This window comes from Colletotrichum siamense, assembly GCF_013390195.1.
Source record: "Colletotrichum siamense strain Cg363 chromosome Unknown KSG_Cg363_contig05, whole genome shotgun sequence".
Taxonomy (NCBI): Eukaryota; Fungi; Ascomycota; class Sordariomycetes; order Glomerellales; family Glomerellaceae; genus Colletotrichum; species Colletotrichum siamense.
The window spans coordinates 2195751-2217794 of NW_023501018.1; the positions used below are offsets into that span (position 1 = coordinate 2195751).

General features: G+C 41.2%; 4 protein-coding genes across 4 annotated transcripts; 3 read left to right on the forward strand and 1 right to left on the reverse strand.

Annotated features, from left to right (window-relative positions):
• Positions 1 to 3107: 3107 nt before the first annotated feature.
• CGCS363_v008185 (CCA tRNA nucleotidyltransferase) lies at positions 3108 to 4754 on the forward strand (the record flags this gene model as incomplete). The annotated part of the gene is made up of 2 exons (XM_036640034.1): positions 3108 to 4425; positions 4480 to 4754. 2 exons carry the CDS (start codon positions 3108 to 3110, stop codon positions 4752 to 4754), a joined length of 1593 nt encoding a protein of 530 aa, XP_036494454.1.
• Positions 4755 to 5546: 792 nt separating this feature from the next.
• On the forward strand, positions 5547 to 7095 carry CGCS363_v008186 (uncharacterized protein; the record flags this gene model as incomplete). Its single annotated transcript, XM_036640035.1, has 6 exons — positions 5547 to 5613; positions 5677 to 5738; positions 5790 to 6371; positions 6439 to 6894; positions 6945 to 6996; positions 7061 to 7095. 6 exons carry the CDS (start codon positions 5547 to 5549, stop codon positions 7093 to 7095), a joined length of 1254 nt encoding a protein of 417 aa, XP_036494453.1.
• A 240-nt stretch (positions 7096 to 7335) lies between these two features.
• On the reverse strand, positions 7336 to 9720 carry FIG4 (Polyphosphoinositide phosphatase; the record flags this gene model as incomplete). The annotated part of the gene is made up of 2 exons (XM_036640036.1): positions 7336 to 9195; positions 9718 to 9720. 2 exons carry the CDS (start codon positions 9718 to 9720, stop codon positions 7336 to 7338), a joined length of 1863 nt encoding a protein of 620 aa, XP_036494452.1.
• Positions 9721 to 10262: 542 nt separating this feature from the next.
• On the forward strand, positions 10263 to 11093 carry CGCS363_v008188 (uncharacterized protein; the record flags this gene model as incomplete). The annotated part of the gene is made up of 1 exon (XM_036640037.1): positions 10263 to 11093. One exon carries the CDS (start codon positions 10263 to 10265, stop codon positions 11091 to 11093), a length of 831 nt encoding a protein of 276 aa, XP_036494451.1.
• Between the last annotated feature and the right edge of the window lie 10951 nt (positions 11094 to 22044).

The following is a 22044-nucleotide window of genomic DNA, read 5'->3' on the forward strand; positions in this document are numbered from 1 at the left end:
AGCAACTTCACGATGACTGATGTCGGGATGACACGCTATGCCTCTCCCCTATCCATCTATTCCATCTTGGTGTGATTTCCATGATGCCTGGCGCGGTTGACTAGATGTCCATCAGACGTCCCAAACTGCCAAGCCAAACATGTTTTTTTTCCTTTTACGAGAGAACCCCGATGCGACTAGGAGTGCGGAAGTGTTCAGGACCAGGCGCGCGAGAAGCGCTGATGCCTTGGAATGAAAACTGCCGAGTAGCAAGTTGTGGCGAAGCTGTAAGAGCAGAGCCTCATGCGAGCCTCGGGCCAGGGTGTGAGAGACGGGTTGGTTGACGACGAGGGTGGTATCAAGGTTCCGGAGTTGGTGTGGCCGAATGTCAGCTGAAAAGCCCGAGCCCATAACCGGGGATGGGATTAAGCCTTGAGCTGATCCATTAAGACGCAGCAAACGTTCTAAAAGAAGGGGAAAGGGGACGGCACGGGCGGGTGCAGGCCCACAAGCCGATGACTTGCATGCCTGCATGCCTGGGAATCCTGGTGGCCTGTTCAACAGGACGGTTTATGTTATTGCATGTTCATATTATTGAGGAGCGACTTGGCCTAGGAACATCATTCACTTGCTTGTTAGTTGAACCCCTCTTGACGAACAACAGGACTACACATCGGTACCGTTGGCAAGGAGAGATTTCACCATAGTGTACGGGCGTGTACCAGCGTATCGACATACCCACCTTAGCTAGCCTTGAGGTACTGTTGGCAGTTGCATAGCGGCAGTCGAAGGAGGATACCTAGGTAACCACCGGGCGATCGACACGAGGACCATGGGTTGCACCGAATAATTGGAGGTCAGCGTTTCGTTCACCCTCTAGCATTTAAGCTGGGGGTAAAGAAAGCAACGGGCCAGCATATAAAAAGGTCCAGCCGAAGTGCCTTGCGCGTTTCGATACGGGGAGTGGGCGGGGGCGTTTCGAACCTCGATTCGCGACGGGTGCGTCCAAACCGGATCTGCAGCAACGGGGCCACCCACAGGAAATACGAGCCAGAAGTTTAGGTAAGGGAAGACCGAATCGAACGACACAATAGCCGGCGTCAACGGCGCGCACTGCTGCTCACGATCTGCCGCAGTAGCCTGGACAACCCTGCATCAAGCAACACAAGACGGGGCGGAACGTTGCGATAAGATGCGGAGCGGTACGCTGTAGTGCGCTGGGAGACAGCATGAGAACGGCGAACAGACATGAGACAAGGAGAAGGATACCGAGTGCGAGAAATCATCAGCGCCTCACCAGCGCGTGAGGCAAGTAGTGACCTGATCTCCCCTGGGTGCAAGGCCGAGCAGACTGGGCAGCGGATTCGCGGCCAACTACATACGAAGTCCCCTAATGCGGACTGGAAATGGGCCGGGGCCAAGTCTGCGTACGTGACGACAAGCAGGGCGATCCCAAGTAAGCCAGGCTGATCTGTCTGCAGCTGGCAATGACCATGACCAAAAGCCTGGGCGGTATTTTAAAATCTAGTTGTGGAGGACGGCGACCGCTGTCCTGCTCCTCAGGGCCGTCTGGACCATGCGCGATACACCATGGAGCACGAGTACTTAGACTTACAGGCGAGCCTGTCATAAGACGACGCTAAGATACGGATACAAACGTTGACGTGCGCATATGTCGGGCATGGGCTAAGAAGATTGGTCTCGACAGCGTGCGGGCAGCGGATGGGGCGAGGAGGCGCTGGCGTGCGAATGCACCAAGGCCGCCCGCCCATCAGGCCACCCATTCAGGGCAAGGAAACCTTGATTCATGAGACGGACGTTGTTTGGCAGATTGCGCACCGGCCGTCGGTGCAACCGAGTTGCCAAACGCATCACGGTGTATGGAGGGCCAATCGCATGAAGTTTTACCAGAGCAGTGCCGATCCTGTTTCTCGAGAGCACGGAGACAAAACAGAGGGGGATTGGGGAGATGTAGCACAAGGGTGCGTGCTGGGGTTGCAGCAAAAGCGAAGGAAAGAAAAATAACATGGAGAGAAGACGGTGGGCTCTATCAAGAGGGTCGGCGTAAATCCGACGATCAAGTCCCTGTCGCGATTAAGCTACAAGACAAGCCTAAATCAGTCTACGGCAGGGGTCTCGGGTCTACCTTAACCCAATTAAGCTCTGGATAAGTACTTGGGTAGTAGGCTGAGGTGAGGATCCAGAAGCTATGCATGGCGACATGTTCCCCTCGGCTAGTGTGGGCAGAACGGTCTCGTCCAATGAGTCTCCCGAACTTTTCAACGGAGACGCAGAGAGGGAGGAAGGGCAAAGTCAACAGTTTTCTGCGGCGGGCCTTGGCAGTTTGAGCTGGTGTACGACGACCATGTGTTGGTGTTCACCTCTACTTCTGACTGTACACTTCAGAGAAAAGAAGGTTGTGTATGACAGCGAAGGCTAAAGCAATCACGTAAATCCTTAACGGCACCAAGGAAGAACTCTGAGTTGCGCGGGCTTCTACTGCATAGTACACAGGTATCTAGGTGGCTTACGTAACGACCTACCTGTTCAGGGTGACCCTACGGGCGGGACCCAGCACTTGGTGTGTCGGGGAGGGCAGGCCCAGGACACACGTGCGCTACCAGGTACGGTCTACCAAACCTTGCTTCTAAGGTACTTTAAGTTAAGGCCCGGGCACCTCGACCTCGGCGTTGAGGAGCGTCACTCCGCCCTCGACTGAACACTTGGAACTTGCAGCCTGTGAGTCAAGTCGGTGGAACCGTATCTTGACACACATCTCTCCTACCCGCTTGTCTCACCAGATTTCCAAACCCACCGCTGCCTCATATCATCCCATTTTCATGAACCATTCCGCACCCAGCCCCGCTTCAGACTGCACTGCAACCCCATCATCTACCTGCACGGCCACAAGACGAAGTAGCGCTATTCCACTGTCCGCCTTCTCAGCAAGAGACTCGGCACAACAACTTCCAAAGCTTTCCTGGCCGTCCTCCTTGCCCTAGGTGTGTCATGACATGATACATGCCTGTGCTCGAGCTGCCACGAACTGGAAACGTTGTTGGGCGGTCTACCCCATGAAGAGGAACTTTGACACTTTCCTGGGCCGTCCTGTTCCGCCTTCTCGCAACATGGCCGCTGCAGCCACCACCATTGGGACGCCCGTCCTTCAACTTACTGCCAAGGAAGAGCAGCTGAAAGAACTTCTCGTCGAGGTAGCTGCTTCGATCGACAGGACGTGTCGCCCTTCAGATCCTCCTCTGGTCCTTCGTTGGGCTGGTGGCTGGGTTCGCGACAAGCTCCTTGGCATCGAGAGTCATGACATTGACACGGCTATCAATGTCATGACCGGCTATACCTTCAGCCAGAAGATGCGTGACTATTGCGACGACTCGGAAAACAGGAGGAAGCACAACATCAGCCCTGATGATCTGGGGAGCATCCACAAGATTGCCGCCAACCCAGACAAGTCCAAACACCTCGAGACTGCCACTTCCCGCATATTTGGCCTAGACGTCGATTTTGTTAACCTTCGAAAGGAGACTTACACCCAAGACAGTCGCAACCCAATCATGGAGTTTGGCACAGCCGAGGAGGATGCTATGCGTCGGGATGCCACCATCAACGCCCTATTCTACAATTTGCATACTGGTCTCATCGAGGACCTCACAGGTGGTCTTAAGGACATGGCGTCGCGACTCATTCGGACCCCAATGTCTCCTCTTCAGACATTCACGGACGACCCGCTGAGGGTCCTGAGGTTAGTTCGCTTTGCCAGTCGTCTGGACTTCGACATAGACCCTGCTGCAACGGCAGTCATGGCGGAGCCTTCTGTGCTGGATGCATTGAAACTCAAGATCAGTCGCGAGAGGGTTGGGGTCGAAGTCGAGAAGATGCTCAAGGGTAGACATCCCCGGAAAGCTCTCGAACTCATACATAACCTTGGGCTTTACGAGGCCATCTTCACAGATCCAAGTGGCGAGCAGTGCCCTGCACCAGATCTCTCCAAGTGGAAGCTTGCTTATGGCTGTCTCGATCTTCTCTTTCGCGATCGCGTGCCGGGATCCATTTACAACACTCTCGTTGCCACAGACGAGGCTGCTTACTTGGCGTGGGCATTGGCTGCAGTCATACCATACTCACATGTGAAGGACGAGGTTGCCTTTCCAAAGAGTAAGGGAACTATACCCGTGACCACACTGGTGGCGCGAGAAGGCATCAAGGGTCCGAATAAACTGTGTGACATGATCACCGGGGCATCCCGTCATTGCCGCCAGATCACAGCCATGAAGGACAATGTCTGTGCCAAGAACCCGCCCTTTTCTCAAAGAGATATTGTCGGTATGGCAGTCCGAAAATGGGATGCTCAAGGAGGCCACTGGCAGACTCAAATTGTATATGCCATTCTCGTTGAGGCCACGGACAAATTGGAATCCCTCTCCGATTCAGGTGAGCACTTATAAAATTGATCTCAGTGAAGATTTGTAGCTAACACCATTGCAGACGTTTCGGGATTCCTCACAGGCTGGAAATGTTTCTTGGACCACCTGGCTGATTTGGACGTTATGGATGCCCCATCACTGAGACGCCTAGTAGACGGTCGGTTACTAACGAAGGAGCTTGGTGTTCGCCCAGGTAAATGGATGGGGCAAGCCCTGGAAGTGTGTGTGGCGTGGCAGCTCCGCCACCGCGGCGAAACCGATCCAGCTGGTGCGATAGCCGAAGTGAGGCAACGTTCTAAAGAGCTTGGAATCGCAGGCATGCAACGGCAGAACTGAGAGCCTTTCCAGACAGCTACATCAGTGGGAAGCCGAAATAAGAGCATAAAGAAAAAGGTGGGAGGGGGGGCGCGGGGCGGGCTTGATGTTTGCCTCGTCAATCGTAGGGACTGGCCATAAAGGTGTACGGTAGATGTTGAAGACCAACGCCAGAGGACAGTGGGCTGCAAATGAAGTCTGTTTATTGCACTATAGTTGACGCGCTCTGTAGTGCAATAAACAGACTTCCTTTCTTCCCTTCTAACCTTTTCTTCGCAGCGTCAACTATGCGATCCGCCATGACCAGCACAGCGGGCGGGTCGTTTGCCAAAGCGATTATTCCCTCTCTTCTCTCCGTTTTGTTGACGAATGCAATATGATTGTCTAAGCCGGGCATTGGTCACTTAGTCAGTCACATAAACATGGATGGACATGGCGCCAAAAAAAAAAAAAAAAAAAAAAAAAAAAAAAAAAAAAGTACAGGCCGTTTCTTCTTCTTCTTCTTCCCCTTTTTTTTTTTTTTTCCCCTTTCCCCAATACCGCGAGGGCCCAGGGGGAAGCGCTGCGCCGTTGCTCACCAAGCCCCCTTTGTTGAGTCAGCTGCTCTCTACCTTGGGTACCTAGGTAGGTTAGGTAGTTAGGATCCTTAGCCACTTTGCCCAAACAACTATCCTCTTCGCCTGGAGGTTGTGACCGCCGTTTGCGATTCACCCATTTCTCAAGTTCACTGCGACCGAAATTAATCCCCGTTGAACGTTGCAGCTGGCAGTCACGTACCTCAGCCAAGCCCAACCCTACTTGAAAGGCGGCGCTATGCTCCGCACCCTCGTTGCGCAGTTGCAACAACCCAATGCGGCTATCCAATTCAAGCTAGCACAAGGTGGGTGGTTACGGCCACCGAGGAAACACGCGACGCTATTTAGAGACTAACAATCAAAGATAGTCCTGCCACAACGTTATACTCTCTTCGACATTGCCAACGGGTTGTCCGAATGCCAGACCTTGGTGAGTTTTTTCCCCTCGCCAAGGGTTCCAACCCTGACTAAATTGATGCAGCCGGAACGCCGTGTCATCGAGGGGGTATCTCTCTGCCTGAAGCAGACTGATCGCATTGAGAGGAGATCTGAAGATGCTGAAAATGCTGCCAGATTAGCCAACTATGCCACGATGCTCCTCGAGCGAACCCCGGATGGCCTGCCTCTATGTTGTCCATCATCTGACAATGCTGCTCCCGTGGACGACGTCCTAGGCGTCCTTCTCAGCCTCGTCGTGCATCACTCATTATGCCTTGACGATGACATATTACTGGCTGTGGCCGCGTACACAGACGGCCATGAAGACTGGTCGGCGCCGACAACGGCCTCGATAGCCAAAGACCTGTTGGATCATGCGCTAAGCGACGGGCATCGAAAAACCGCTTTCATCACCTCAGTAGTTCTGGAAAGATTTATCCGGCCAATCTTTTCTCGTTACTCCTCCAGCCGTCTCACTTCAGCTGGCAGGCAAGCCTATTATCGTGACGATGATCACGATGAGGTCACTGGAAGCGCTCTCTCTAGTGGCACAGACACGAAACCATGGAAAAGTACCCAGTCGCATGCTGTCACTGTCTTCGCCTGGACTGTCGAGCAGTCAGATGTGAGTTAAAAAAAAAAAAAAAAGGGGTCAGTCCGCGCTGAACACATCTAAGTAACGAACGGTCCAGGAGCACATTATTGCCACAAAATGGCCTCTTTTTGTCCCCGTTATTCTGTGTCTCATAGACGACACAGACACTGCATACAAGGCGCGGGGCCTTGCTATCCTGCAGGAGTTCCTTGAGCGATCCACTGCCAGTATGCTAAGGGCTACAGGGCTTGGTGAAATATTTGAGCAATCCATCTTTCCCTCCTTGATGTCCTTGCCGACCTTGACACATGAGGATGAATCGATCCAGCTCCTTATTCCGGCGTACGGTGCTGTAATACGGTTGGCAGATGTCCAATTTCCAGATCCAAGCACCGGCTCTCAAAAGAATCATTTTCTTACCAGGTTGCTCAGGGAGGCCATTTTGGCCGGTTACTGGCATGCATCCGATTATGCCGGCATTGTCGAAGTGCTGTCACGGCAGGTTTCGTCAGTCGTCCGCAGACTGGGCACGTTTACTATCCCGCACGTCAAGGTCAGAAGCAGATGCTACTTGTTTTTATTTCGTTACTTACATACGATTAGGGTTTGCTGTCCATGCTGACGACCATTCTGTCCGACCCTTTCATCGTTACTCGTCCAGAATGTGTCCAGGCAGCTTCTCAGGCGCTGTCGACCGTCTTGCTGAATTGCTGGTCTAGAGTTGCAGATCCAGCGCATTCAATTGAGGTACTGAGAGCCGTAAGCGTGTGTTGGCTGAATTTGAAGGATATTCAAGGAGTGCCGCAAGACAAGGCACCGCAAGAAGCTTTTGTGGCCTTGGCCAGCCTGGCACGATTGCTGTCTACTATATTCAAGTCCGCTGGCATATCCCCGCGACAGCAATTCGCACCGTTGTGTGACGTAGAGCCTAGACTCTCGGGCCTATTTAGTGATGCGGAGGCAAAGGCCAGCGAGCTGCCGGATAATACTGGTTTCAGTCCAGAGGCTGTTGCTTGAAGAAGGACTTCCCGCGCAACCATTTTCTATACGCTTTGTATCGCTTTTTTTGTGCATCCTCCTCTGTCACTGTGAGCGGGTTGCTTCCAATTTTGAGCAGCTCGGTGTAGACAGCGATATCTTCCTCAGCACCCACAGGCGTAAGCGGGTCGCTTTGCCAGCTGCTCTGGACATAATCCTGGTATTCAGACTGGTTCTCAGCCTGTGCCTCGGCTGATACAACCAAGGGCAGATTCTGTGGGTGGCTGATGTACCGCTCATAATCCTCGGCTTCTTGTTGACTGACTGACGGGTTCAGAGACTCGTTGACCACCTTCGTAAATGTCCATTGTGCTGCTTTTGTCTTCTCCTGGGCTGTGGGCTTCGTCTTGGGCGATCCCTGAGGTTCCGCCTGCGTCTCCTTCATGATTCCATGATGGCCAACAACCCTTTCCTGCATCGGCTGCAACCAGCGGTGGATCGAGATTCCTTTACCGCCTGTTGTTCGGTCCGATATGACAGATGCTGCGTCTAGATCTGGCGGAGACCGATAGTCCTGCGGATCAACGATCGTCACCTCCTTCTTCGGCTTTTTTTTCTCATGCGCATCCATGTCGGTCTCATTGCGCACTCTGAAAGGGCTCAGGTCATATCGACCGTCTTGGGTGGATTTGAACGGTATATATTTGATGGTAGAATTCATCTTGTACGGAAACATTTTGAGAAATGACGAAAGGGTGGATGGCCTGTAGTACTCGACCCAATAGTCGTCAAAAAAGGATACGGGCATCTTCTTCGCATCGCCAGGAGGTGGGCTGTAGGCTGGGAATTTGCGCTCCTGTAGATTCTCCGGTGTAAACCAATCGATGTAGTCCCGTTTAGTCTTTTCGGACCATGTGCGGGGATCTGCATGGTGGAGGTAGTAATCGGTCGCCAAATCCCACAACATTGGCTGTCCCTGGGCGAAGATATAGTTTCCAAGGAACAGGTTGTAGGCCTCCTGGCGCTGTCCGTCAAGGAATGAGTTGTTGTAGTATCGTTTGAAACTCTCAATCATGTCGCGAGAATGGCTAGTCCATTGATTGATCTTGCGATATGTCTCCATAGTGTTGACAAGCTGGGAACCGCCATACTGAACAGCTATGGTGTCACCATGATCGTGATACATATGCGTGAAAAGATTGACGGCGTCGGTGTCGTAATTGATAGATGTGTCCTCGAGAATTCCCAAGGCATGAAGCTGGTGGCCGAGCGCCCTTTTCCCAATAACAAATTGCGCTGCGTTTGTGCGGTCTAAGCAGTCGATGCAGTTGGTCCGGGCCACTCCATTCTGGACGCTGGTTGGATTGATGTTACCGTCGCCGTCATGGAAGAATCCGGTCGTGACAACAACATCTTCGGCAATGCGCTCCAGGGTCCCAATAACGTCTTGATCGCGACTTTTTGCGGCCCTGCTCATATCCCAAGCTTTGTGGATTATTTTGCGTCCTTCAGGCAAGAACTGGTTGAGGTAATTGATCGCATTGGTGTACTCCAACAGGAGCTTTGACTCTCGTGGCGTTCTCTCTCTGGCTTTGACCAAGTTGAGGACGTAGATTGGGGCGCCATACCGCTCAAAGAGATTGTCGAAGTGTAGGGCTGCAGCGCTGTAGAACGGATCCACCAGGTTCAGCTCGATCGGAGGCTTGGGGGTTACGCCTGTGTTGTCTTGCGTCCAGTAGAGGGGAATGCTTCCTCTGTGCTGTACATAGGACGTGTACTGCGGGCTGGAGAAGAGCCTTGGGCCAGGTGCATGGAAAGACGTGGTAAGAGCCTCTGAAACTATCTGTTCGGTTTCGACATCATTGGCAACGTAACCCTTCGCCGGAGGTCAGTGGCTACTTCTGCGCATCCAAATGGAGGCTGACTTATTATGACGGGTGCTTACCAGATCGTTGGCTCCTCGTTTGAGAAATCTTGCGCCAGCGAAGAAACGGGAACGCCTCGCTATTATCGTGATGTAGGCCGTACGTCCGTAGATCGACAGCGCTGGTTCTTCGTTTCAGTATCGGCGCATCACATGAGATTGCCAGTCTGCTTACCAGCTTGGTCAATGTACACTCCGTTGCGTTGACAGCGTCCGCCCCCCTTTTTTTTCCCCGCTTATGCAAAAACATGAAAAAAAGCCAATTTTACGCTGTGACGCGCATTTCTCTGCATCGCACGCAAAACGCGTCAAAGTCATCACCAACACCTCAATTGCCGTCAATCACTATAGTCCCAGTAGTATTCAAACGTATAACTACACGATAGAGACATAAGGTGTGTATTTCATGCTTCCGTAGCAGTCAATCTACCCATCGAGGCATTGCCAACCCAGCTAGTCACCTCATCCCCATACCATTCGACCAACAAAAGGTCTATTTTCGTCATGAGAGATCAAGATGACATTTGCTGAGGAACAGAAGAAGAGACCTGCTGTATGACTTTATATATCTACTCAGCATACGGTTTGTATGGCTCTGAGTAATATATAAGCATACCAAGGGGCTTGATACGGTTCTTCAGAGCAAATGCTTTGGCAGTCAACAGGATTAATGACTCTCCTGATAGCTCAGCTTGTTCACGATATTGAGCAAGAGTCTACTGCTGTATAGATTGTGCCCTGTTACTTACAGTTTGCCGCTGGTCAGTACATGTCCGTGGTTTATTATATCAGATACATCGAGAAAGACGCCGGGCGACGACGACGATACAATGGCGCCCAGAATATCGAATCTACAGCTATCGACGATCGCGATGATACTGCCATTCGAAGACCAAAAGACCCACGAGCTGGCAAGTATCGTTGGCTGTACCGAACGAACGATTCGACGACATAGATCACGACGTAATATCACTGGCGAAGTGCAGAGATATAAGAGGTGCCGCCAGAGTCGACAAAAGATGGAAATATGGCATCGTACAGAGCTTCTTGAACTACTGCAGTACCGCAGCGATCTATCTCTTGAAGAGATGCAAGATTTCCTATTTGAAGCCTTCGAGATCCAGATCAGTCGTTCTGCAATCAGTCGACAGTTAAACTCAGCTGGCTGGACGAACAAGAAGTCCAAGATTATTGCTGCTCAGCGAAGTGACGAACTACGATACGAGTACTTGTACCGTATACGACGATATCGCCCCGACCAGCTGGTATTCGTCGACGAATCCGGCGTCAATAAGGATACTGGGATACGGAGGACTGGATGGGCGCCGAAAGGGCTTGCTGCGTTTCGAACTGCAGAGATTGATCGGTTTCAGAACTCTCGCGTACAGATCCTGCCAGCCCTCACGTTGAGCGGTATCCTACACTTGACTACGTATTATGGTACGACTGACGGCGATGGGTTCTTTCGTTGGCTACAGGAGTGCCTTATCCCGAAATGTGGGCGTTTTCCAGAGCCAAACTCTGTCATCGTTATGGATAACCTCTCCTGCCATCGTATACCTGAAATCGAGGGTTTATGCCGGGTATCAGGTGTCCATCTCGAGTTTCTGCCTCCGTATTCACCAGACTTCAACCCCATCGAAGAGTACTTCGGCGATCTAAAGCGATACATCAGGAAGACGTATTCGAAGTGGAACAACGATGAGAATGACACTCGGGATTTCATGGAATATCTACGTGACTGCGCTATGGAGATTGGGTATCGTCTACCCCAGATCGAGGGCCATTTCCGCCATTCGTTCGTCAACTTTGATGGGACAGAGCATATATTTGACGATATCGAACTATAAAAGGGAGGATTTGCTGCCAATATTGAACATCAGCAAGCAATCCAAATTTTCATCGTGCGTTCGCGCGCAATAGATCTTAATCGTGTCGTCATATGATGGTCAATCATCAAATCCATGATTGTAGCCAACAAGATTGCCAAAAGGTTAGCCACAAGCGCACCAGAACACAAAAAATATACCGTCGTCCATTGTTTTCGTCGGTAGCTACGTATACATATCAATTTTGCCTGTATAACGGCTGAAACGCGTTGTTGATGCTTGTGACGATGATTTGTGATGATGACACGTCATCACGATCAGAGACTTCAACCATAGTCAGAGACTTCAACTGCCCCTAACCAGTATCGGGATGGACCGAAGTGTATTGTTTGCAGATCCAAAATAACAGTAATTCTATTGCTTTTATACGTATAGAGCGGCAGTGTTGAATCTACGGCTATGGGTAGACTTTTCCGTGGTTGAACACGTCATGCAAAAAAATCGCGCATACAGTCAAACTTCACACCACTCTTGCTGTATCACTCTTCTTCGTTATCCTCCTCCGAGTAATACGTCTCTGTTGACGACGTATCACTCGAGATTTCAATCTGATTGTCCTCATCGCCTTGCTCGATTTCGTCTTGTTCGATCTGTAACTGCGTGGGCAGCATCTGCGACGCTGACAGCAGTGGTGACGAAACGAAACCAAAGAGTTCCGAAACGCCTACAAAGTTAGCCATATTCGACAGTAAACAGCTCTATATACACTCACCACGTCGACCAACTTCAACTGGCGTACCACGGATCTCTTGCTCGATGGATTGACGTGGCACTAGGGCGTCGATATGTCGGGATGACCCCAACTCGCCTGAAACTAGCGCCGCAGAGTTTTCAACTGGCGCCGCCGCCGTCCCTCCTGGCAATCCAGCGTATATTCTTGTATAAACATCTCCTTCTGACTCTCGATGGTTTGAATGAAGTTCAGAGTGAGATACCACGTCGGAGAGGGCGTCAGACTGCCCTCCGTAGTAGGCGCTGTTGTCTATGAAGGATTTGATCGAGTTCCTGACATCTTCGGTAAGATCTTGAGTAAAACCCTGTTCAGTAAACCAAATATCTGGTAACTTGCGAATTGCCCGCAAGCTACTGTCTACTGATCGCAGTTTCTGTAGCTTCTTTCTGAACCCTTCGTCGACGTTATATCGCTTGCCGCGGACGGATATAAACCACTTGATGAAGCTGGCCACTTGATCTAGAGCTTTTCGAGGCGAATCCGGTACCACTGGCGAGGACGAACGAATCGGGAGTGCGATACTTGGTTGACGAGTGCTTGGAAGGTTCAATGGCGGAAGAGTTGGCAACGAATACTGTGAGATGTTCGCATATGGCCAATATGCCGGCGGCGGCGGCGCCGGCGGCGGCAGCTGTACGTATGGGTTAGGATATTGAAGATGACGATCTGGCGCCCCCGCGTTGCCGTATATATTGACGATGGCGTTGCTGTTGGCGTTGGTTAGGCCAGATCTTGACCCTGATGATGGAAGTGCGGCATTTTCAGCCTTCTCTTCCGTCATCACTGTCGTCTCCTGGTTATCATCAACCTCCACGATATTCTTACTTCTCTTGCCCTGGCGTTTCTGATCCTCTATAAACTGGTCGTGAAGAATCTCACCAAGCAGTTCTTTAGGTGGTTCCATATTGTCAACGCCAGCCTGTCCAGTCATAATAGCCTTCGCCCACTTCTCTATATGGTGAGATTTGATCTTGTAGTGCTTCTGGCCTAGTATATAGCACCAGTTGAACTTCTCGTCGCCCGAACTATTCTTACATCTCTGGTACTCTGGGCAGATGTGCGTACGGAGAAGTTGTCTGTGCATACCCTCCTTCCGACGCTCGACGTTTGCAGGATCGTTAGCCTCACGATCGATCGCCTCTTGCATGCCGGCTGAAACGCCTGCTCGGCCACCTTTTCGAGGCGTTCGTACGCCAGTCACTATACCACCAGAGATTGGTACGGCGCTGTATTGCCACTTGACGGTGAGGTGGACTTCACCCCTCTCTTCAGCTTGTTCAAGAGAGGGGACAATATCAACCCATGGAATACTTGGCCAAGTGACCCCTCCAGTAGACGGATAGACCCGAGTGAAGATTGGTGTTGGTTTAGATGCGTTGGTGGGCTTCCTCCAAGCAACGACAACAGCGATATTGGCCTTCTTCACAATATACGAGTGAGCCACTTCTGCCTCAAGTTGGGCGCCGCTGTCTGCCTCCCAGTCTCTACTATTCGCATCTAATACAGGAGCAATACTGAATCTGTTATACGCGATGCTCTCGATGGTTAGATCGAGAACAGGTAAACCGTTACCCTTGAGCGCTGGGCCACGGGTAACCTGGATTTGTAGCAGAGTTGGTTCCTCGTTACCCATATCGTCCTCCTCTTCAAATACATCGTGGAACGACATAAACGTATCATCAGCGCTATGGCGAGGGGCCGTAGGCGTATCGTCCGCAAATCGAGTGGTTTGACGAGGGGTTGGGTTAACTGGGGTCGAGTCTGGTCGAAACGGTGGCATCGACGAAGGCAGAGTACTTCGGAGCCGGATCGTATGCGGCGGATCCTTCTTTCGCTTCCTCTGCGTTGTCGTTGCTTTTTGGCGAGAGGACGCTTTTGGAGCTCTTCGTGATGACGGAGGGGCTATAAGTACACGCTTTCTTCGCGATGTAGACTCAGCCGCCACCAAATCATTAGTCTCGGGTCCAGCCTCGGCGACGATAACCTCCTCGGCGGCCTCCTCGGCGGCCTCTTCGGCGGCGGCAGCCCGGCGAGCCCTCTCGGCGGGCGTAACGATCCTGATCGACGGCGAGGCAGAGCGTTGAGGAGGATCTCTGGCGGCGTCCTGTGCCAGTTGTTGTATACGTCGTTGTTTCCGCGTACCGTTGGCGATGGGTGACGGACGATGCCCAGAAGGGTCATCATCCGCCTGCCGAGCCGCGCGGCGGCGTTTAGGAGGCATCACGATGCCCTCAGATAATGAGATTCAATAGAAATAGATCAATTGAAGCCATCAGAATAGGTCAATTGCCGTACTACGAATATCTACGTGGCGTTGGGCAAATTTTCATGTATATACAGGGATTATGCGTGCGTAATTTCGGCAAAAAGGGGGGGCGGACGCTGTCAACGCAACGGAGTGTATCCGTGGATGATGGGACGACACCAGTCGAATGGGTCTTTCAGTGCCTTCATCGCCGGCTGCAGTAAGTGACTGTTCCATACGAACATACCGTTGAAGTCATCCATAGCACCGGGCAACCCTCGGGCAAGAGCCTCTCGCTCCCGGTTCAAGTTGTGCTGTAAAGTACGAGTGATGTCGTAGGAGTAGCTGTAATAGAATGACCTCGTCAGATCGAGGTTGTTCAGTATCCCTAGGAAGCGGGACTCCTCTGTATTTCTAACGTCGGCCTTGAACCGGGTAGGAGTGAGCGGCACCAGCTCTGTACCATCTACTTGATAGATGTAGTGCCCACCAATCATAGCCACTGTACTCTTTTTTGTAATCAGGAGCATGTAGTATGGTCCTGTGAACTTGATGAATCCGAGGAGGCCCCATGTTGTGCACCGAAGCTTGATGCCTCCTGTCCCCTTGTTGCCATCGTCAATAGTGTCCAGGAGCTGGTTCATCTCCTTCTGACTGTAAATAATCTTGTCATCCGTAATGCTCAACTCCGAGTCGTCGGTTGTCCGCTCAATCTTCAGAATCCGATACCGACGTTCCGTCACATCGCCACCGACAATATAGTATCGGGTTGCTGTCTCGTAAAGGCTGAACTTGTGCATTTTGCGATCGAGGCGGTCAAATCCCTTGTCGTCATACGCATAGGCAGTTCGGGCCGCAGAGTCCGGGCTAGACGTTCGAACAAAAGGTTTCGCGACGGCTGGTTCTTCATCCACGTCATCTTCGCCAACTCGGTTTTGTCTCGCAGCATCTGAGGACAGCGCATCCGCTGTTTCATCATTATTGAGTAGTGGAAAGACAGGCGAAGAATCTCGGTTCTTTTTGCTCTGGTCAACATCATTGGGGAAGAAGGTTGGCGTTTCTGGCTCCATCGGTGCTGAACAAGCGGACCTTGTAGCTGCGATAGGACAATCTTAAGAGGGAGGGCAAGTTAATTATAACAGTGTTCACATTATAAAACGGCTTATAAAGTTATAAAACTAAGTATGCTATAAGCATAATAAAAGTATAACTATATTAAGGTTTATTAAGAGTATAATACTTATTTTGAAATATAAGTATAGTTTAATATTATAAATTATTAATATAATATGAAAGTTTTATAAAGTATTAATTAAAACTAATTAAGTAATAAAAGATAATAGCTTTTAACTATAAGTAGAATAAGAATTAATAAAACTTAAAGTTTAAGATAGCTATTATAATACTTTTTATAAACTTATATAGCGTAGTAATATATACTTAATAAGCTTATATATTTTCTAAGTATATAAGTATTAGTTTAATTAATTAGAAGATAGAGAAAGAGGTTTTTATAGTTAAGATTAAAGACTTATTATAAATATAATACCTCTATATTATAAGTTCTATATATATAATAATATATTAATAGATATTAGCTAATTATAATATAATATTATATATTATATATTATATAATATAGCTTAAGTTTTCTTTTTATAAAGAGTTTTAAAGTAATATATATTTAAAGTCTAATTAACTTATATAAATGGATATTATAGTTTATTTTATACTTTTTTTTTATTATTTTAAATATAATAATACTATTTTAATTTATATTTTATATTACTAAAGTAAATAAATAAATATTAATATAACTAGTTATTAATACTTACTTTAGTTTATTTTTAGCTATATAGAGAAAAGTTAGTAAATAAGTAAATAAATAGTAAAATAGTAAAATAGTAAAATAGTAAAATAGTAAAATAGTAAAATAGTAAAATAGTAAAATAGTAAAATAGTAAAATAGTAAAATAGTAAAATAGTAAAATAGTAAAATAGTAAAATAGTAAAATAGTAAAATAGTAAAATAGTAAAATAGTAAAATAGTAAAATAGTAAAATAGTAAAATAGTAAAACAGTAAAATAGTAAAATATATTAATAAAAGTATTATTTATAATATTATTATTTATAAGAGTATTAAGTTTATAGTTATAATATACTCCTCTTATAAAAAGACTATAGTAAAACTTACTCTATATATAAGTATAATTCTAAGAATACTATATAGGTATTTTAATTTATAACTTCTACTAATTAATAAAAATAGTATAAAAACCTTATATATTTTTACTAATAAATAAACCTTCTAAATATTACTATATATAATTAAATATATATTTTAGCTAAATAAATTAAGAGAGTAGTAATAGCGCTAGCTATATAGTATAAAGCTAATAGTAAAAGTACTATATATAGTAAAACTAATTATATTAAAGCTAAATAGATTATTAAAGCTTTTATAGCTTAATAATAGCTTTATTAACTCTTATAATAAAGTAAATATTACTATAAAAGAGATAACTCTTTAACTAAAAGGGTTTTTATAAATACTACTATAAAAGAGATAACCTTTTAACTAAAAAGATTATTAGAAGAGGTTTTTATAACTAAAAATATAAAACCTCTACTACTATAAAGTTTAATACTTATCTCTTTTTATCTTTCTCTTCCTCTTCTCTATTTTATAATCTATAATAAATCTTAAAGTTTTATAATATCTATACTATAAAGAATATATAAAAATACTAGTCTTTACTAAAGTTTACTTTTTGATAAGTAAATAGCTAAAAGTATTATTATTTAGAATAATATCTATATAATAAATAAAGTTTTTATTAGTAACGCTAGCCTATTATAGTGTTAATTAAACTAGGCGCACCTTATATAATTAGCAATTATATAAGATGCTAACCTCTATAATTAAAACTATAATTATAGCTACTACCTCTAACATAGTTAACTTTATCTATATTACTACTAATATAGTTAATATAATATAATATTTACTACTTATAGTACCTTACTAGCTAGTTAAGTTACTACTATATAATATATTAATTAACTATATATTAATTAACTATAGATTAATAAAGCTTGAGAAAAAGTAGTCTTAGTAATATTTATTTAGATCTATTCTACTTAAAAACACTTAATTAATTAACTTATACTATTAAAGTAATTATAACTTTAAAAAGATAGCTTATTTCACTTAAGTTATTCTAAACTTACCCTCCTCTAATCTCTAAGAAAAGTATATTAATATTAATATTACTAATACTAATAAAATTAAATAATATCTCCTTATAGTATCAATAATAATAAGATTATAATAACAACCTCTTATAGCTTTTAATCCTTCTAAAAACTACTAAGTCCTAACTAAGTACCCCCTAAAGGAGAATTTAAGTAAAACTAATTATAACTAGCGCTATAAAAAAGGTATAAAGCTAAAATTACTAATACTAGTATAACTAATAAAATTATACTTAATAATTAAATAACTATCTTTATAACTATTAATTATATATTAATATAACTAAAAGGAATAAAGTAATTATAACTTTAGCTAATTAGAACAAAAAGTATAATTATATAAATTACTTATTATAGTAATTCCTATAATTAGCTAAAACGAATAAAAACTATATATTAAGTTAGTTACTATGAAAAGTATATATTAATAGAATTAATAAATCCCTAAAGTTAATAATATAGTTATTATTAATTAAAGTTAATATTAAGTTAAGATTTGAAACTAAAATAATAGAAACTAATAATCTATAATAAATCTATAAACTATAACTATAATAATACTATAGATCTAAAATATCTAAATTAGATTAAATAAAGCTATAATAAGTAACTTTATAGTAAGGTTTTTATAGTTAATTACCTATTATAGTAATTACTTAATTAAGTAATTACCTAACTAAGTAAAGGTTTGCAAAGAAAAAATATATTATATATATAATAGATTTTCCTACTTAGAATAGATTTTAAAGAAGTAAGTAATTTAATAGTTTTATCTATTTAACTACTACTACTACTACTTATTATTATTACCTTTTACTTATTATTACTATTATTAGTATTATTTCTTTTATATTAATAATAACTATTTATTTTAGCTATAAATAGTTATTTTTTAATTATTAGGAATTTTATTATAATAATTAATAAAACGAAAAGTTTCCCCCTTTTGCTATATTATATAATATTACTACCCCTAATAATATTACTTTAATTATATACTTTTTCATAATCCTATACTTAATAGAAGTAGTTATAATATAACTTAAGAAATAGTTTATTTTATTTAAAATACTCTTAGTAATTACTCTTACTTCTTACTTAAAAAACGTTTATTATATACTTAACCTTTAATATTAATATTAACTTATTAACTTATAATTAATAATAAAGTTAGCTACTTACTTCACTTTTAATTATTTTACTTAACTTTCTATTTTTTATAAATAAAGTTTTTATATTAAATAAGTAAATAGGAGATTACTCTACTTTTAATAACTTTTAATTATTTTCTTCTTTATTAAATTAATATTAATAATAAATAGCTATTTTAAGCTTATTTAATAATTACTATTTGTATATATATAGTATATAATATACCTTACTATAAGATTTTCTTATTATTTAACTACTAAATACTAACTACTAACTACTAGCTATAAGAGAATTTTTTACTAATTTTTATTTTTACTAATTTATACTCTTTCTATAATACTATTATATAGTTCTTTTATTTCTCTTATAATATTACTATACTATCTCTTTATCCTTAAGATTTTACTACTTTATTAATAATATTACTTATTAAGCTTATTTACTCTCTTATTAATACTTATTCTTAATACTTTTTTTTATATAAATAACTAACTTTTATTCTATTATAGAGATTTTTCTTAACTTTTATACTTTTATTTTTAATTACTACTAAGTTATATTAAGTTAAGTAAAAGTAATAGAGTAGTAAATTATCTATTAAATAAATAAGCTTTAGTTACTATAATATTTAGTAGGCTCTTTATAACTATAATATAGTAATCTTTACTTATAATTTAACTTAATACTTTATTTTATTAGAAATATTAATATTTACCCCTCTATATCTTTAATAACCTATATAACTTCTTAAATAACTATTATTAGTTTATTATAGCTTTATTAATATTATTTTTAAGTATATTTATAGTTATTAAAAGCCTCTTTAATTATATCTAATTTAGCTATTTTAGTTTTATTAAGTAACTTTTTAGGTAACCCTCTAGTTTTATGAATACTTCTAATACTTCTAGCTAATAACTACTTTATCTTTATTCTTATTAGAGTTTATAATATAGTTAACTAAAGCTTTTAGAGAAAGCTTAGTAATATTAATATAAAATTAAGTATTACTACTTATAAATAAGTTACTTTATATTTCCTATTTAATATAGAGTATTACTAACTTAATAGCTTTATTAGTTTTACTTTTTAAAGTTAAGCTTCTACTTACTTTAAAGATATATTAAAGTCTATTTTTAATAACTATAATATAGCTACTATAAAGGAACTTAGAGACTTTACTAATAAGGTTTATATTATTTAAAATAATACTTCTATTACTTCTAATATCTATATTACTTTTTATAAAGACTTCTATTAATAAATTAATAATAATATTAATAATAAGATAATAAGTTTTCTTTTCTTAAAAAAGCTATTAAAGATATTAACTTCTTTAATAATATTAAAAGTATTAAGCTAGAACTATTAGTTTCTTCTAACTATACTCCCTTATATATAGCTTTATCTTTTAAGCTAATCTAATATAGATTAACTACTTCTAAAGCTTATTAATTAACTACTTTTATCCCTCTAAGAAGTTTTAATATTAACTCTAATAAAAGTAATATATTTAGCCTCTAGCTGTTCACTATAATTTTCACCTATTTAGAGCGATAAACCTCCTAACTCCACGCCTCCTAACAATATATATAGCTTTTAGTTATATAATTATAACCTAATAACCTCCTAAGTCTCTAACTATATCCCTCTCTTAACCTTAGCTGCACTTATATATATATATAACTTCACTATTTTAACTTCACTTTAGTAACAAAAAAAATCTATATACTATAATTAAGCTTAGAGAATATACTTTATAGTTCTCTTTTAAAGGAAAGTATAAATTAATAATTTTCTAAAATATCCTATTTAATACTAATACCTCTAAATATTTAATAGTAGGCTAGCTTTAAGTCTTTATACTTTAATAAGTAATATTAAACCTTAAAGTTAATATTATAAAAGTAGCTACTATTAGATTTAATCCTAATAACCTTATTTTTTATTAAGATCTATTAAAATCCTTATACTATTTAGTCTTATTATTTTCTATATTATACTAATAAATATACCCTTTTTATACTACATTTATAATATAAATAAAATAAAAGTTATATTTCATAACTTTAATAATATTATAAAATAAAGAGACTTTAAAGTTCTAGTTATTTATAAATAAAAGTATTTTTAAATACTTCTCTAATAAAAATAATTAGTTACTTACTACTATATTAGTAAGATCAAACTTTAATAACTCTATTACTATTTTAGCGACTTATTAGTTATTAGACTTTAATATATCTTTATTAGAGCTATGTATAAAGTTAATAAAAGCTTTCTTATTTATCTAATTAAGGTCTATTAGTATTGTTAACTTTATATTAGTTAACCTAAAAGGTTTAAGTTTACTTTTTATAATAACTATAAGTTTAACTATAAGATCTTTATAGATATTATATATCTTAATAGTAATAAGCTAATACTCTATATTATTAATAATACTACTAGCTTTAATATAGCTTATTTCTTTAAGGATCTATTAGCTTAATATACTTAAGAGGCTTTATATATATATTAGATTAATATATATTAAGGCTTTTTAAATTTAATTACTATAGATATTAATATTAACTTCTATAACTATAAATTTAAGTATACTACTTATATTTTAGTAATTACTATTAAAGAAATCCTTATTAAAGCTTACTATAATATTAATAAGGTTAAATATTACTATACTACTTTATATTATACTTATAATATTATTTATACTAAAGACCTTTTTATTCCTTATAAATAAGCCTTATAGATAACTATTAAGACTATTAATAATACTACTAAGCTTAATAGTTTAATCTTAACTTTACTTATCTTTAATATTTACTCTTAAGTAACTAAAAATTTAACGCTATTACTTAATATCACTAAGTATTAAAAAGCTATATCAAAAGCTACTAATAAACTCTATTATATATATACTAAGCGCTAAGCCTTTAATATTTTCACTTTCTATAATAGCTTAAATATTAAGTTTATAGTTATAACATAGCCCCCCCACAAAAAAACTATAGTAAAATTCACCCTATACGTAGGCATAATTCTAGAAATACTATATAAGCACTTTAACCTATACCCTCTACTAATTAAAGAAAATAGTATAGAAACCCTATACGTTCCTACTAATAAGTAAACCCTCTAAATATTACTATATAAAGTTAAATGCACGCCCTAGCTAAATAGACTAATAGAATAGCAATAGCGCTAGCTATATAGTATAAAGCTAGTAGCGCTATATATAATAAAGCTAATTATATTAAAGCTAAAGGGGTTATTAAGGCTTTTATAGCTTAGCTAATAATAGCTTTATTAAACCTTCTAATAAGATACTATAAACACTACTAAATAGAGATAACTCTTTAACTAAAGAGGTTATTATAAGAGGTTCTTATAGCTAGAAGTATAAAAAGCTCTACTACTATATATAAAGCTTTATACTTTTCCCTCTTTCGTTATAACCTATAATAAATCCTTTATAATATTTATACTATATAAAGAATATAAGAATACTAACTTTATATAAAAT